Consider the following 15,003-nt stretch of genomic DNA (forward strand, 5'->3'; position numbering starts at 1 on the left):
CTTTTTCCCACTTAGCGTTTATTTTCATTGAAAACCAGTTAATCCAAGACCTTAAACGGAAAACATATCAAAGCTCCATAAACCTGTCTTGTCTTTGATGCATCCTTCACACTGTAGAACATGGGGCCAAGGTCTGCCAGCCAGTGGCCATCGACTGATGTTACACACTGCATGTACTCCTTCGATGTCATGACCAACTCGTGATATACAATGTAGTCTGGCGTGTAGCCCATGCCAAACAGCGCACTTGTGGGGTGAAGATGACACGGCATTCCTGTACGTGTGTTTACATACTCGCCCAGACCCTGCAACAGATTAAACAATTGAGTAGCCATTCCGTAATCTTGCATAATATGTTGCCAACAAGCATGATAGAGTAATACTGTCAATGTTCCAAATAGGCAGGATAGGCTTATGTTGTAAATGTTCCCAACAGGCAGGATAGGCCTATGTTGTAAATGTTGACAACAGGCATGATAGGCTTATGTTGTAAATGTTCCCAACAGGCAGGATTGGCCTATGTTGTAAATGTTGCCAACAGGCAGGATAGGCTTATGTTGTAAATGTTGCCAACAGGCAGGATAGGCTTATGTTGTAAATGTTCCAAACAGGCAGGATAGGCTTATGTTGTAAATGTTGCCAACAGGCAGGATAGGCCTATGTTGTAAATGTTGCCAACAGGCAGGATAGGCCTATGTTGTAAATGTTCCCAACAGGCAGGATAGGCTTATGTTGTAAATGTTCCCAACAGGCATGATTGGCTTATGTTGTAAATGTTCCCAACAGGCATGATTGGCTTATGTTGTAAATGTTTCCAACAGGCATGATTGGCTTATGTTGTAAATGTTCCCAACAGGCATGATAGGCCTATGTTGTAAATGTTCCCAACAGGCATGATAGGCTTATGTTGTAAATGTTCCCAACAGGCATGATTGGCTTATGTTGTAAATTTTCCCAACAGGCATGATAGGCTTATGTTGTAAATGTTCCCAACAGGCAGGATAAGCCTATGTTGTAAATGTTGATAACAGGCATGATAGGCCTATGTTGTAAATGTTCCCAACAGGCAGGATTGGCTTATGTTGTAAATGTTTCCAACAGGCAAGATTGGCTTATGTTGTAAATGTTCCCAACAGGCATGATTGGCTTATGTTGTAAATGTTCCCAACAGGCAGGATAGGCCTATGTTGTAAATGTTGACAACAGGCATGATAGGCCTATGTTGTAAATGTTCCCAACAGGCATGATTGGCTTATGTTGTAAATGTTCCCAACAGGCATGATTGGCTTATGTTGTAAATGTTCCCAACAGGCAGGATAGGCCTATGTTGTAAATGTTCCCAACAGGCATGATTGGCTTATGTTGTAAATTTTCCCAACAGGCATGATAGGCTTATGTTGTAAATGTTCCCAACAGGCAGGATAGGCCTATGTTGTAAATGTTGACAACAGGCATGATAGGCTTATGTTGTAAATGTTCCCAACAGGCAGGATAGGCCTATGTTGTAAATGTTCCCAACAGGCAGGATAGGCTTATGTTGTAAATGTTCCCAACAGGCATGATTGGCTTATGTTGTAAATGTTCCCAACAGGCATGATAGGCTTATGTTGTAAATGTTCCCAACAGGCAAGATTGGCTTATGTTGTAAATTTCCCAACAGGCAAGATTGGCTTATGTTGTAAATGTTGCCAACAGGCAGGATAGGCCTATGTTGTAAATGTTGACAACAGGCATGATAGGCTTATGTTGTAAATGTTCCCAACAGGCAGGATAGGCTTATGTTGTAAATGTTCCCAACAGGCATGATTGGATTATGTTGTAAATGTTCCCAACAGGCATGATAGGCTTATGTTGTAAATGTTCCCAACAGGCATGATTGGCTTATGTTGTAAATTTCCCAACAGGCATGATTGGCTTATGTTGTAAATGTTCCCAACAGGCAGGAACTGCTTATGTTGTAAATGTTCCCAACATGCAGGATAGGCTTATGTTGTAAATGTTCCCAACAGGCATGATAGGCTTATGTTGTAAATGTTCCCAACAGGCATGATTGGCTTATGTTGTAAATTTCCCAACAGGCATGATTGGCTTATGTTGTAAATGTACCCAACAGGCAGGATATGCTTATGTTGTAAATGTTCCCAACATGCAGGATAGGCTTATGTTGTAAATGTTTCCAACAGGCATGATAGGCTTATGTTGTACATTTTCCCATCAGGCAGGATAGGCCTATGTTGTAAATGTTGCCAACAGGCAGGATAGGCCTATGTTGTAAATGTTCCCAACAGGCAAGATTTGCCTATGTTGTAAATGTTCCCAACAGGCAAGATTTGCCTATGTTGTAAATGTTCCCAACAGGCATGATAGGCTTATGTTGTAAATGTTCCCAACAGGCAAGATTTGCCTATGTTGTAAATTTCCCAACAGGCAAGATTGGCTTATGTTGTAAATGTTCCCAACAGGCAGGATAGGCCTATGTTGTAAATGTTCCCAACAGGCAGGATTGGCCTATGTTGTAAATGTTCCCAACAGGCAGGATAGGCTTATGTTGTAAATGTTGCCAACAATCACGCTAGGTAAATGTTGTCATATTTTGTTTTACAATCATTGCAAATTTTATTATCATTATGATGACCGTACCTTGATTCTCGCGGCCTGTTGGAAGTATGCAGAGCAGATACACTTGCGTACAATGTCCCACTCGTTCCCGCAAGAGATCAGCTCCATCTTCTGTTGATCCATTATCTCCTTCAGCTGCTGTCTTACCTCCCGCACCTAGTAATGTAGGCATACATAATAATTTTATGCTATTCAGTGATTTACCACTAAATTACATGACACAAAAATGTTAATAACATTAAAATATTATTCAATTTGATTTTTTCAGATAAAAAAAATAATTTGACGTCATTTAATTTAATTTTTAAGCATAGAATAAAAAGAACAAAAGTTTACTTCAGCAGATGGAATATATTTCATATATTGCACACATGGCTGTAGAGTCGCTCCACTATCTACATTGAGATACCTGCTTTAAAGGAAGGATACAGGTAGCATTTGGAGAACTTGGCAACCCCATGAACAATTCCCATCTTTATACACAGAATGACCATGGGAAAACAATTATTAGTAAATCAATATTTTTAATCAATAAGGTAGTAAATTGATAAAAAAAAAGCATTTAACATAAATGTTCTAAAGAGCATTTGATTGTTGATGTAGTAGGTCCCAGATCCTAGTTTCTTGGCACTTAACAGTTTAATACAATCACCATCACCTAAGACAGGACTTCAACCAATTTAATGGTCACATCCCTTACCTTTCTCATGGCCTTGATATGTATAAAGTGGTTATTTGCCCAGGAACTGGAATACCTGAAACAAAAAACAATCAGGGTTTGGAATGATAAACGAAAAGATGTTCCTAAATTCTAATATTTCTCTATACATGTGTTCAAATTTCATCTGAGTAATAGTTTCAGCTACTGTGAAACTGATTTTGCCCTGCTGACAAAAAAGATTATAGGCCATTGTGTAACCCTTGGTCTACCAACATGCATCTAATGATCCTATGACTTCATTTTCTAAGTAATGGTTTACTGTTCATGCATAACAAATTAAATGAATTTACTCCAAGGGGAGCAACTGCTGGAATCAGTTTGTTTAATTTCTCATAGTAGACTATAACCGGCTTGGAACTTAAATTCAAATTAGTAGATCATTAAGCGTGATGTCTCAGCTTTATAATAAATCAACTAAGTCACAAAGACTTATAAACAAAGAAAAGTGCAAAAAATATTTACTGTGATTGGCTTGTTTAATGCAATGAACTATAAGTATTGGTCGAGCACTGTCAATTTTTGTCATTCAACCCAAAAACCAAACATCGGCAAGTTAAAAACAATGTGCCCTTTTTCTTCAAGAACGACAAAAACCTGTACATATTTTTGTAGCTAAAATGTTCCTAAAGTAACATTTAATAAACTAAATCTCAAGTTAATCAGCACTAAACTGCCAAGAATTGCATATAAATGCACTATAATAAAGCTTCTTAAATTCACATGGTATTAAAATGACATTAAACGAGCCATTTACTTAGATGGTAATTATTCAAATGAACGTCAATCAGATTGAGACATCCACAATTCTTCTGAAAACAATTGCATTTAGTCATTGTAACTCTATTTGCTCTAAAGAAAACAAGAATTTATCATAATATATTACTGATGATAAAAATCTACCTAGAATGTCCTATTATAATGAAAGAATAATAAATTCAATAAAGCTATTTTTTATCATTATCACAAATTATTTAATGTTACGTTTGATAACATTTAATCCTGCATCTCATAGGAAACATGAGCACCGCAGATCGAACGTCTATACTCATAAGTTGTTTTTTAGTCCAATAAAAGGCATAACTGAACAATTAGCCTCGCTGTATTTGTGTATACCATGTTTCGTTTTAATATCTGGAACGTTTTTTTAGTTATAGCCAAGGTTAGCTTATCCCAACAACCACACCATGGCTAGCCAATCACAATAAATTGTTTTCTTCAAAAGGCAGATCAGCTTCTTCTCGTCTAACATATTGTCTGCCTTCAATACATTTTTATGTTTTCTTAATAAACAATAATCAATAGCATCAAGTTTGTGGAACGCTTTGCCTTAAAAAATTTAAGTGGTGAACATTTATAATTTTAATCGAATAAAGCTGAATAAATGTACACCACAAGTGGTCTTGACAAAAATCAAACCAGCTAAATACCAAGCTAGACTATTCATGTACAATAATCATGGAGTTACCCATTGCGTTTCCACTGAAGGTACACATTTAGGTATGTTAGATGATCGCTCTCTGGAACGGCAAACTTTTCCCGTGCACCATCTGACTCGTCTTCTCGACCCTTCGGCCGGTAGAATATTGCTGGCACTGACAACATTGACACTATGATCTGAAAGTTAAAACATGTTATATAGTTGGTAGTTAATGTTACCTAACAAGTAAAACCCTTTTCTATAGAGCTATTGTACGTTACAATATCATTCCCAAGCAGCACTAACGTAGTGAAATGGAGGGCATATTCTCAACAGACAGGATTTTGACTGTCCAGTGGATATTTATTTGGCCAGACTTCAACAGTTATATATTTATACCTTGAACATTTCTATCCACATGGAAACTTACATTGAAATAACCTCTCTATTACAGGACTGGGATTTGGCCCACAAAATTAGCAACAACTAGGCTATCTATTTAGTATTAATGCTCATGTCTCCACCAATGAAATCGACTGATGGAATCTGATTTAACCATTTAGAAAGCATGTGACGAAGAATACTAAATAAATGATGAATTTGTTTGATTAAATGTGTTATTTGTATGTTAGCACTGAGCACCTGCCAGTAAAGAGACATTCACAAGACACTTAAAAAGTTATCATTTTTATTTTTGCTTTACTAAACAGTGTTTGTTGCGTTTATATGCCCCCAGATATTTTTTTTGGACATGTTTTTATGACATTCTAGAAAAAGAATAATTAAAAAAAACACCAATAGTTTGTGTGGAAAAGTGTATAAGGCATAGTGATAAAGCTAATATAACATATGATAACAATATCTGTATCAAATATCACTCATATTTACCTAGCAAGATTATGTAATTCAGGAAAATTTTAAGGAAATCTGATCAAGCCATTCCCGAATCTTGCATAAATATGTCATGCTGTCAGAAAACATTTACATGTTTGTTTCATTTTAAAAACAAATTAAGAAACTAGCGTGTTTTAAAAATAGAAAAAACTTCCTTTTAGAAAAAACTTCCTTTTATTTTGTTTTTATTTGTCAACTATATATGACATAAGATACCAACTGAGGCAAATTTAAGCCCATTGGTATTTGCATTTATAGTAGGAAGTATTTGCCCCTTGAGTTAATTTTACATGATTGTACATGTATTTCATGTCATATAAACGCTTAAAGCCCAGTTAATGCTGACTTAATGGTATGTAAAACAACCATAAGCAATTACAAATATGCATAGGCCCACAAAATAGGTCCATTGAGAGACCAGACACCAAATGACTTCAAGGTAACTTGAAAATGCAAATGTGTAGGAACATCTTCATTTTACGGTATGCACCAGGGTGTATATCATCTTTTAATATGATTCAAATATCCTTATATCCACTGCTGCAGGTAATGTCAAAATTAAATATCTCCTCTTTCATTTCACTGTATTTCATTATCTTGAATGATGTCATTTTAGGTTTATTTCTTTATAACCTACTTGTACCTTATTTATATGCAAATTTCGAAACCATTTACTGAATAGTGAAAGCCCACCTTTTTTTATATTATGATATTGACCTGGTTATGAAAAGTGAATTGAAAACAAGGTATAAATATTAAAGCATACCTGAATATCAAATACAAACTATGATATCAAATACAAACTATGATATCAAATACAAACTATGATATCAAATACAAACTATGATATCAAATACAAACTCCATTTTTATAACAAAGCTTCAGACTCACTTAGTGTTCAACATTATATCTTGTCCAATAGGGTGGCAATTTGTTTTTTATTTCTTTTTTTCGTACATTTATTTAAGTAAATCAGCTTAACTCTTTGTTAATGACATTAACCTGGTAGGTCAATTGTTTGAAACAGTATCATTATATGACACTTTTGCAAATGCGCTGGGAGGCGTGGCTTGTGGATTATCACATAACACATTTAGGTTGCTTAAAGTACCTATTTATGTATGGGTCACTGAATGAGATACCGGTGTACTGCATCTTGATGTTGGTGAAGCTAACACTTGGATTTGTCAACTTAACATCACTGAAAGTTGGTAACAGGGCTGGATTGATTTTGACCATGCCCGACTGACAGGCCTGGACCAACTGAGATTTCAAAATTTTGGAAGCCCTGGTTGGAAGGGGGTAGGGTGTAGAAATGGATTCAAAAATATAATTGGAACACTCAAACAGGTTAAGGTTATTTAAGGTATGTTTTTAAAAGTAAATAATTATGCTAAACCACATACTAATAGTCTTTAACCGTTGCATATATTTGAGTGTAAGTCTTCAATATATCATGAACAGTGATTTATTTTTTAGTGATTACACATTTGCACACACTTGTATTCAAATTTCATACAAATAGTGATTTGTGTATTTTTGAAATCTCAAGAAAAGAAACTTGAGCTGAAGTTCTTGTTTGCAGTTGACAATAATAACCGTCTTATTTTATAGCCTCAAACTATATTTGAACAGACATCATTAAAAACCATGTTTAGTAGAAATATACTTCAGCATATGCACTTGAAGACGCATGTGATTGCCACACGAAACTAAAATATTCTTTTCACACAGCACAGATATGAAGAGTGCAACTTTCACGAATGCCATTCATAAATTAAAAGAAGAAAAAACTTTTGAACTTGAAGTAAACACTTGCTCGACAAAACTGATCACCACAATATTAAAATAGTAAAGATGAGATTCTATTCTTAGGTCAATGTTTACTCTTTCTCTGGTAGGGCATTAACAGTTACTGCTAAAATGAATTTATTTCCCACTTCCAAAGTTAATTTATGGGACCAAAAGAACATAAAGAGTCATTTGATAATGCGCTGTTTTATAAAAAATAATTGTACCAGTGAAAAAAATAGAATCATTGAAGCATGGTCATGCAATTTAAATACAGTGAAGAAATACACTGGCACGAAAATGGAACACATACTGGTATATACATTTTATCGAGAATGAAATCACTAATGACCAAATTTATATTTGAAAGGGAAATGGCTGCAAGGTTGGGTTTCCTTCTATACATCAACATCTCACATGCACATACACAATCTCAGCATCAGATTTTGCATTGACAATGTATCAGCCAATGAGATTGTATTTTAAGTCAGTAAGATGACCTGAATTAAACTCTTACCGTAATCATTAAGATTTCAATTCATGTCATCTGACTATTACTGGGGAATAATGCGCATGTGCTATAAATTCCCATTTCGAACTGTCATGCACTTGTACAGCTTATATAGTAAATTGAGATAAATCAATTCAGGGTATGAAATATTACATGAAAAAATTTCAGATGGCTTTGATGCAATACATTACAGTACATGTCCTATTAAACGTGCTTGCCCTGACAGACATGCCTGTGGGTCTTATTGTGGGTCTATTTTCCGATTGTGCAACATGAACAAGGCTTACATTGACTCTAAAGGCCAAAAAGTGCAAATTGTTCTGATGAAGTCAGCACAATTATAGAGTTCCTACTCACGAATCTGTCATGCATATATGATAAAGTCATACCCTATCGTAAACAATGAGAAAATCAATAGGTCATGTGATGCATTGTAAGTTAGTAAAAAGGTGACAATTCAAAGTTCTACTGATTTTATGAACAATGAGGAACTCCAGAACACAGAACACCCTGTCGGGCATCGCAAGAAAAAGAAAATAATGATACATATTTTTACGCAGGCATGGTGGACAGACCCATTCACAATAGTAAAATTTTAATGCCCCTTCATATGACTTATGAAATTAAACAAAAATTGTTTGTCAAACATTATGCCCCCCATGAGCGCCATGTTGTCAAGAATATTTGGACAATTGAATGAAATATGCATGGACTGAAATGACAGCTGATTTGTCATTGACATTGGATGCCTTTGAATTAATAGGGGTCATCTACTAGTCAAGTTTGCTGAAAATAGATCAAGGTATTGTTGAGTCATCACTCGGACAAGCTTTGGTCTACCAACAAACCGACCGACCTACCGACCAACTACCGACCGACCGACATGTGCAAAGCAATATACCCCTCTTCTTCGAAGGGGGGCATAATAAAATAATTGCACATGATTACAAGACAGGTAATGGAAACTACATACTGTTTCTGATCAAGGACATGGATCTCGAGAAGAAAATGGTTTTGTGAGCCTGGTAAGAACCACTGTGACATGTTTTACTTATTTTTCAAGCTTAATAAGGAAGGTAAACAAGGGAATAAAAAGTACTATGAATAGCATACTGTTATAATGAAAAGCTAATAAAGTTTTAGTATTATCAATACTGGCCCTGGGTACAATAAAAGTGTAGCCATAATAAATTCATTGCACATTTTATTCCAAATAAAATATATACAGTATATAAAATGATAAGTTTTTGTGATCTAATAACATGCAGATATATAGGTTTATGGACTCATTAGGGTTGTCAGAGAGGACAAGCCTGGGTCTGAAATGGTTATTGTTACACAATACAACAGTAATAAAACTACATCTTTTCATTTACAAATTTTACCTACAGCACTATTTTCTAAGCCTCTTTTCTGAAATGCAGGCATCTTTGAAAACATGCTGAGCAAAAGTGTTCTACATAATTTATTGACAGTCACACATTCAATGAAATGGTAACTAGATTACACCCAATGTCTTCTGATAAACTATATATGACCCTTGTTAATTGTGTGATGATGATGTACATTCTTACTGCAATATCAAGGATGGGCATGTTACAACAACAGATCAATCTGCATGAAGGAATACTTTTTATCTGTGACTTATTTCTTACTATGGCACTAAATGGGCCCCAAATTATTTTACAGTTTTTCTATAGGCAGAAGCAAATACGTACTTCAAAAAATAGTTTTAGGTTGGCGTTTTGTAGACTTGGAAATAGCATTATACAAATTTAGTTTTCAGTTCAAAGATTCAAATATATACAAGCATGACAACACATATTAATATAAAGGTTTAAGCTAAACAGTTATGAAAGGGTGTTTTAACCTGTGTTGTATTTAATAGCAACTTTCTGTCCTCATGGGAGCAGCTTAATTGGGCACCCTTGTGTCCTCATGGGAGCAGCTTAATTGGGCACTCTTCTGTCCTCATGGGAGCAGCTTAATTGGGCACCCTTGTGTCCTCATGGGAGCAGCTTAATTGGGCACTCTTCTGTCCTCATGGGAGCAGCTTTATTGGGCACTTTTCTGTCCTCATGGGAGCAGCTTAATTGGGCACTCTTCTGTCCTCATGGGAGCAGCTTAATTGGGCACCCTTGTGTCCTCATGGGAGCAGCTTTATTGGGCACCTTTCTGTCCTCATGGGAGCAGCTTAATTGGGCACTCTTCTGTCCTCATGGGAGCAGCTTAATTGGGCACCCTTGTGTCCTCATGGGAGCAGCTTTATTGGGCACTCTAATGTCTTCATGGGAGCAGCTTTATTGGGAACCTTTCTGTCCTCATGGGAGCAGCTTAATTGGGCACCCTTGGTTCCTCATGTGAGCAGTTTAATTGGGCACCCTTGATTCCTCATCATCATGGGAGCAGCTTAATTGGGCATTCTTCTGTCGTCAAAGAATTAAATGCTAAAGGCTGTCAAATCCTTCTCTTGTTTTGATTAAAACTTATGCTATGATTATAAATACAAACAAATTTACATAATTTTTATTTATGATATTTGGCATTTAATATTACTTCAATTAAACACACCCGAAATGTCTTCTGTCAATTTTGTGTATCTTCAAGTTCTTAATAAAAATGTGTCCTTTTCTCCCTTAGCACATTGTCCCTTTTCTGCAGCACCCTGTCCTGCTGAGACCCTATTAAAATAATTCTATAAATTCACCAGATAAGCAGTGAGCCATTAGATCTCCTCTATGAATGATTAACTCTCAATGTTTGATAGTACAGTAGAGTATTTATCATCTACTGTAATCAAACACCTGATCAGGGTATCAAGCTGATGGGTAGACATACATCCTTTAACACTACCAAATCTCTCTTCTGCACCCAGCACTAACATTTTTCACTCCACCCAAATTTTGTTCACCCAACACCAATTTTTAGTCATGCTAGTATATAACTACAATCTCACACCCACGATGCCTTAGGACTGATCGGTTGTGATAGTAAACAAATTCTAGATCTTGAATGTGATGATAAATATTTTACTTTACTTTCCACTCACCAAAGCATTTGATTTAAAGTAAACAAGTCTTTGTTTATTGAAAAACAATTCAATGTAATTCTATTGACAGAGTAAATAATTTTATACACATAAGTATCACAACTGGACCACCAAATCGCTGGACGATTTGAACATTAAGGAAAATAGGTGTGGATTACCATGACATTAAAGTAAGTGAAACATATTTCCTCTTTCATTAAAAAAACTATAAAAATATATGAAAATAATTTCATATAATTTTTTTATATATATTTCTATATTCTTATTTCTTATCTATGGCTCAAACATTTTAAGTTTACTATTATTAATTTTCTAAAGAGCTTAATTAATAATTTCTTTTAGGGATATACAAAGCGTTCTTTTTATGGCATAATTTTAAATCATTACTTTTATTAACAGCTTAATGAATCATTACTTTAAGGGATTTATAAATCATTCATAAATTTTTTAGAATTAATGAATCAATGGATTAGTGAATTATTTTCCGGCTTTATGAATCATTATTTTTTAAGGATTAATGAATTGGTACTTTTAAGGATTAATGAGTTGTTATTTTTTGGGCTTAATGAATCGTTACTTTTAAGGATTTATGAATTGTTACTTTTATTAGGATCAATGAATTGTTTCTTTTTGGGCTAAATGAATCATTACTTTTAAGGATTACTGAATTGTTTCTTTTCAGGCTAAATAAATAATTCCATTAAGGATAAATTAATTGTTTCTTTTCAGGCTGAATGAATCGTTATTTTTAAGGATTAATGAATTGTTTCTTTTCGGGCCAAATGAATCATTATTTTTAAGGATTAATGAATTGTTAATTTTCGAGCTTAACGAATCATTTTATTTTAGGATTAATGAATGGTTTCTTTTTGGGCTAAATGAATCGTTACTTTTAAGGATAAAAGAATTGTTTTTTTAGAGCTTTAAACGACATTCCATTAATGATCAATTAATTGTTTCTCTTCGGGCTTAATAAATAATTACTTTTAAAACTTTTGACAGCATTTAAATAGGTTTAATATGATGTGTCATCTTCAAAATGCTTCCTTTCAAGGCAGATATACCGGTATTATTTACAAATTTATGATTTTTATGACTGCCAGATATAAACATTATATTCCTTTTCTGCCATTATTGACTAATCATGACGTTTAAAATCATCACATGATCCTTTGTTATTCTTATTCCCAAAAATTGCATATGTAAAGCATATAAATTCTCTAATTTGTACATTCAACCAACATCAACAATAGTTGATTGACCGTTAGCATTATATAAGTCCCATGACTCTTCTATAATAATGCTATTGCAATACCTCACATAGTGTTCAGTCATAATGCTGACACCCAGTAACACTGCAGTGTATATTCCACAGGCATCCTGGAATGGCGCTTCCCAAGACTATCCTCCTGGCTCTGTCTCTGTCTGCAACATTTGCACCTACCGCCCAGGGTAGCTGCTCCGGGAGCGGAAATTGCGAAACCAACAACCCACTTCTGATTGAAGTAGACGTCTCAGGAGACGAAATAAACATTAAATGGTCATTTAATGCAACAGGAAGTCAAGTTTATGGCTTCCGCGCTCAGATTTATAACAATGATGAAAAATTAATCTTTGAGTCTCCGGTTCTTCTGAACTCCGAAACCAATATGGTCTTAACATTAGAACTTGATGGAAAAAATTCAGTATGTCTAAAAGTTCTTGCAAATGCTACAACATCATTGCTTGAGAAGTGTGAGGAGGTGAAAATTAATGATCTGAAGATGGTTATAGGCATTCTTGCAGGGACAATTTTTCTCTTTCCCTGCACTATTGCCTTGACATACATTGTCCTCAAGGACCGAAAGATCCATAAAGGTGAGGAATACTCCAAGCTGGAATATGAAAGTGTAGAAGAAAAGCCTGTCATCAAACACACTGCTAAGGCTATAGACAGCACAGTTGACACAATCAGTGAAACTGGTATTAAACCAGCCAAAGGTAAGATCAATCCTGGTTTTACTGCAGAATCTGTATCCAAATCTACCATAGTTGCCGCTTCTTTGCGGGAAACCAACAGGGACTCAGCAACCAAGATAGCTGATGGTTCTCACTTGAACAAGCCTTCAGAAAACACAGACAGTGAAACCAGCAATGATGTGTCAAGCCACCAACAGATCACACAAGGAGAGCATTCACAGGAAGACAAGGGACAAATATATGTCATCAGAATGTAGCTGCACTCTTTACATATTTGTTACAAGTCATTAAACTGCTGCCGTAAAGTTGAGTAAATGTTAATCTTGTAATAATTACATGCATAAATACTTATGAAAGTCCAAATATTGGAATGCTGTATCAGGAGATCTGTTGAAATAAAGGATAAACAACAATGTGTCAACATAGTTTAAGAACCCATAATTATACATGGTATCGTGAATGGGATTTTTTTTTTGCTTAACAGAAGAAAAACATCCTTTGATTTCTCTGAAAGGTTATATCTTTATGCCCACCCCCCCCACCCCGGCTCCCTATGCCTGCCAATAAGCCAAAGCACCACAGGCATGATATGTTTATAATGATCAGGAATTCAGTAAGGGGCACTCCTACAAATATGAGATGACCCACCTCATCACACTGAAAGACGTTACAATATGGTACCAGAAGCTCTGCATTTAAAGTGTAGTACTGGAAAATTGGTGTACTTGGTACTGGTTTAACCCAGGAAAGTTGTATTCTAGGTAAAGGAACCATTTGTTCTCTTCCCAAAGAGCAAGGGTATCGCACCTGAATCTCTCCTATCACACTCTGTTTCTTAAAGTCATCCAGTGTCTGAATTTGACTGCGGATTACTGTCAATTCTATCTCATATCACTTATGACATTTGAACACAACTTGTGATCAGGTTGTGATGACGTCATGGCGGGGTCAAACCATAATGTAGCCAATGGGCGCGAGCAGGCCTTGATAAACTCAAATAAACAAAAACAAATGTGAATTACTGGGAGAAAGTCACAAGTTTCAACAACTGTTTCAATGTATAATTCTAAAAGTTTTGTGATAATGTTAACATTAAATCTATCATGTTTTTGTAATAGCTTGATTATAAATTGGTTAATAAGAATGAGCAGCAGATTATTTCTCATAGTAAAGTCATGAGGTTCATCGTATCAAATGAGCGTTAAAACAAAATATTGTCAGATAGAGCAATTTGGTTCAAGTTTGGGTGTGCCAGAAATCAAATCAAAATTTTAGCTTGCAAATTTGATAAACATGCAGTTACCTTTTCTGTTGAACTACTGTTTATGAGACATAGTTGATTGATGCAGCCCATAAGTTTAAAAAAATAAATGGTATGATACATTTATAAGTTGTCTTTTAAAAACTAAGAGAGAAAACATTTAAACCAATGATATCAAATAATCTACATCATCTAAAACTACCCGCCTACTACTTACTATACAGAGTAAAATAAAGATCTGAGTACGGTAACCTAAGTACTTGAGGACATGTGGCAGTAACAAGGCTTGTCCGTATTTCTGATCTTATCCATGCATAAATGATTAATTGTTTTTCTTCTCAACATTTAAAGTTATCTACAGTAAAGCATTAATTACGCATTAACTGGTGCATGGCCAACTTACTAAAACCAATTAATGACTAAATGGAACTTTTTTTAGCGGCTTTTACCGGTAATTGATTTAATCAGAATCTTTCTTTTGTGATCCTATTGATGGAGACATAAGCGTAAACACTTAACATATGTATCAAATAGTTAAATTTTTGGCAGCCTACAGAATAAAAAGCGGGCATACCCGTAAATTAACAATGGGTCCGGTCTTACATGCAAATACCGGGGATCCCGGCTCGATGCATTCTGTTTTTGAAACCTTTTTTGGTATCGTTTGTAATAAGCTAATTTACTTTCTTTGTGAAAGTTTCATAAAATTAAGATATTCTAATAAAATGTTCAATATAACGGGTTATGAATGGTAAGCTGGTTCACAGATATTTAATAATAT

General features: G+C 35.1%; 2 protein-coding genes across 2 annotated transcripts in view; one reads left to right on the plus strand and one right to left on the minus strand.

Annotated features, from left to right (window-relative positions):
* The window catches only part of LOC128243327 (pre-mRNA-splicing factor ATP-dependent RNA helicase PRP16-like), a 48,238-nt gene that overhangs the window by 6,135 nt on the left and 27,100 nt on the right, over positions 1-15,003 (minus strand). Inside the window, exons 21-24 of the mRNA XM_052961031.1 lie at positions 4,806-4,954; positions 3,320-3,374; positions 2,641-2,775; positions 84-305 (exon numbers count right to left, since the gene is read on the minus strand). Coding sequence (XP_052816991.1) covers positions 84-305; positions 2,641-2,775; positions 3,320-3,374; positions 4,806-4,954 — 561 coding nt within the window. The remainder of the gene's footprint in view (positions 1-83; positions 306-2,640; positions 2,776-3,319; positions 3,375-4,805; positions 4,955-15,003) is intronic.
* On the plus strand, positions 10,845-13,374 carry LOC128243328 (uncharacterized). The gene is made up of 2 exons (XM_052961032.1): positions 10,845-11,172; positions 12,378-13,374. Exons 1-2 carry the CDS (start codon positions 11,162-11,164, stop codon positions 13,216-13,218), a joined length of 852 nt encoding a protein of 283 aa, XP_052816992.1. The 5' UTR covers positions 10,845-11,161; the 3' UTR covers positions 13,219-13,374.

This window comes from Mya arenaria, chromosome 8 (genome assembly GCF_026914265.1).
Source record: "Mya arenaria isolate MELC-2E11 chromosome 8, ASM2691426v1".
NCBI lineage: Eukaryota > Metazoa > Mollusca > Bivalvia > Myida > Myidae > Mya > Mya arenaria.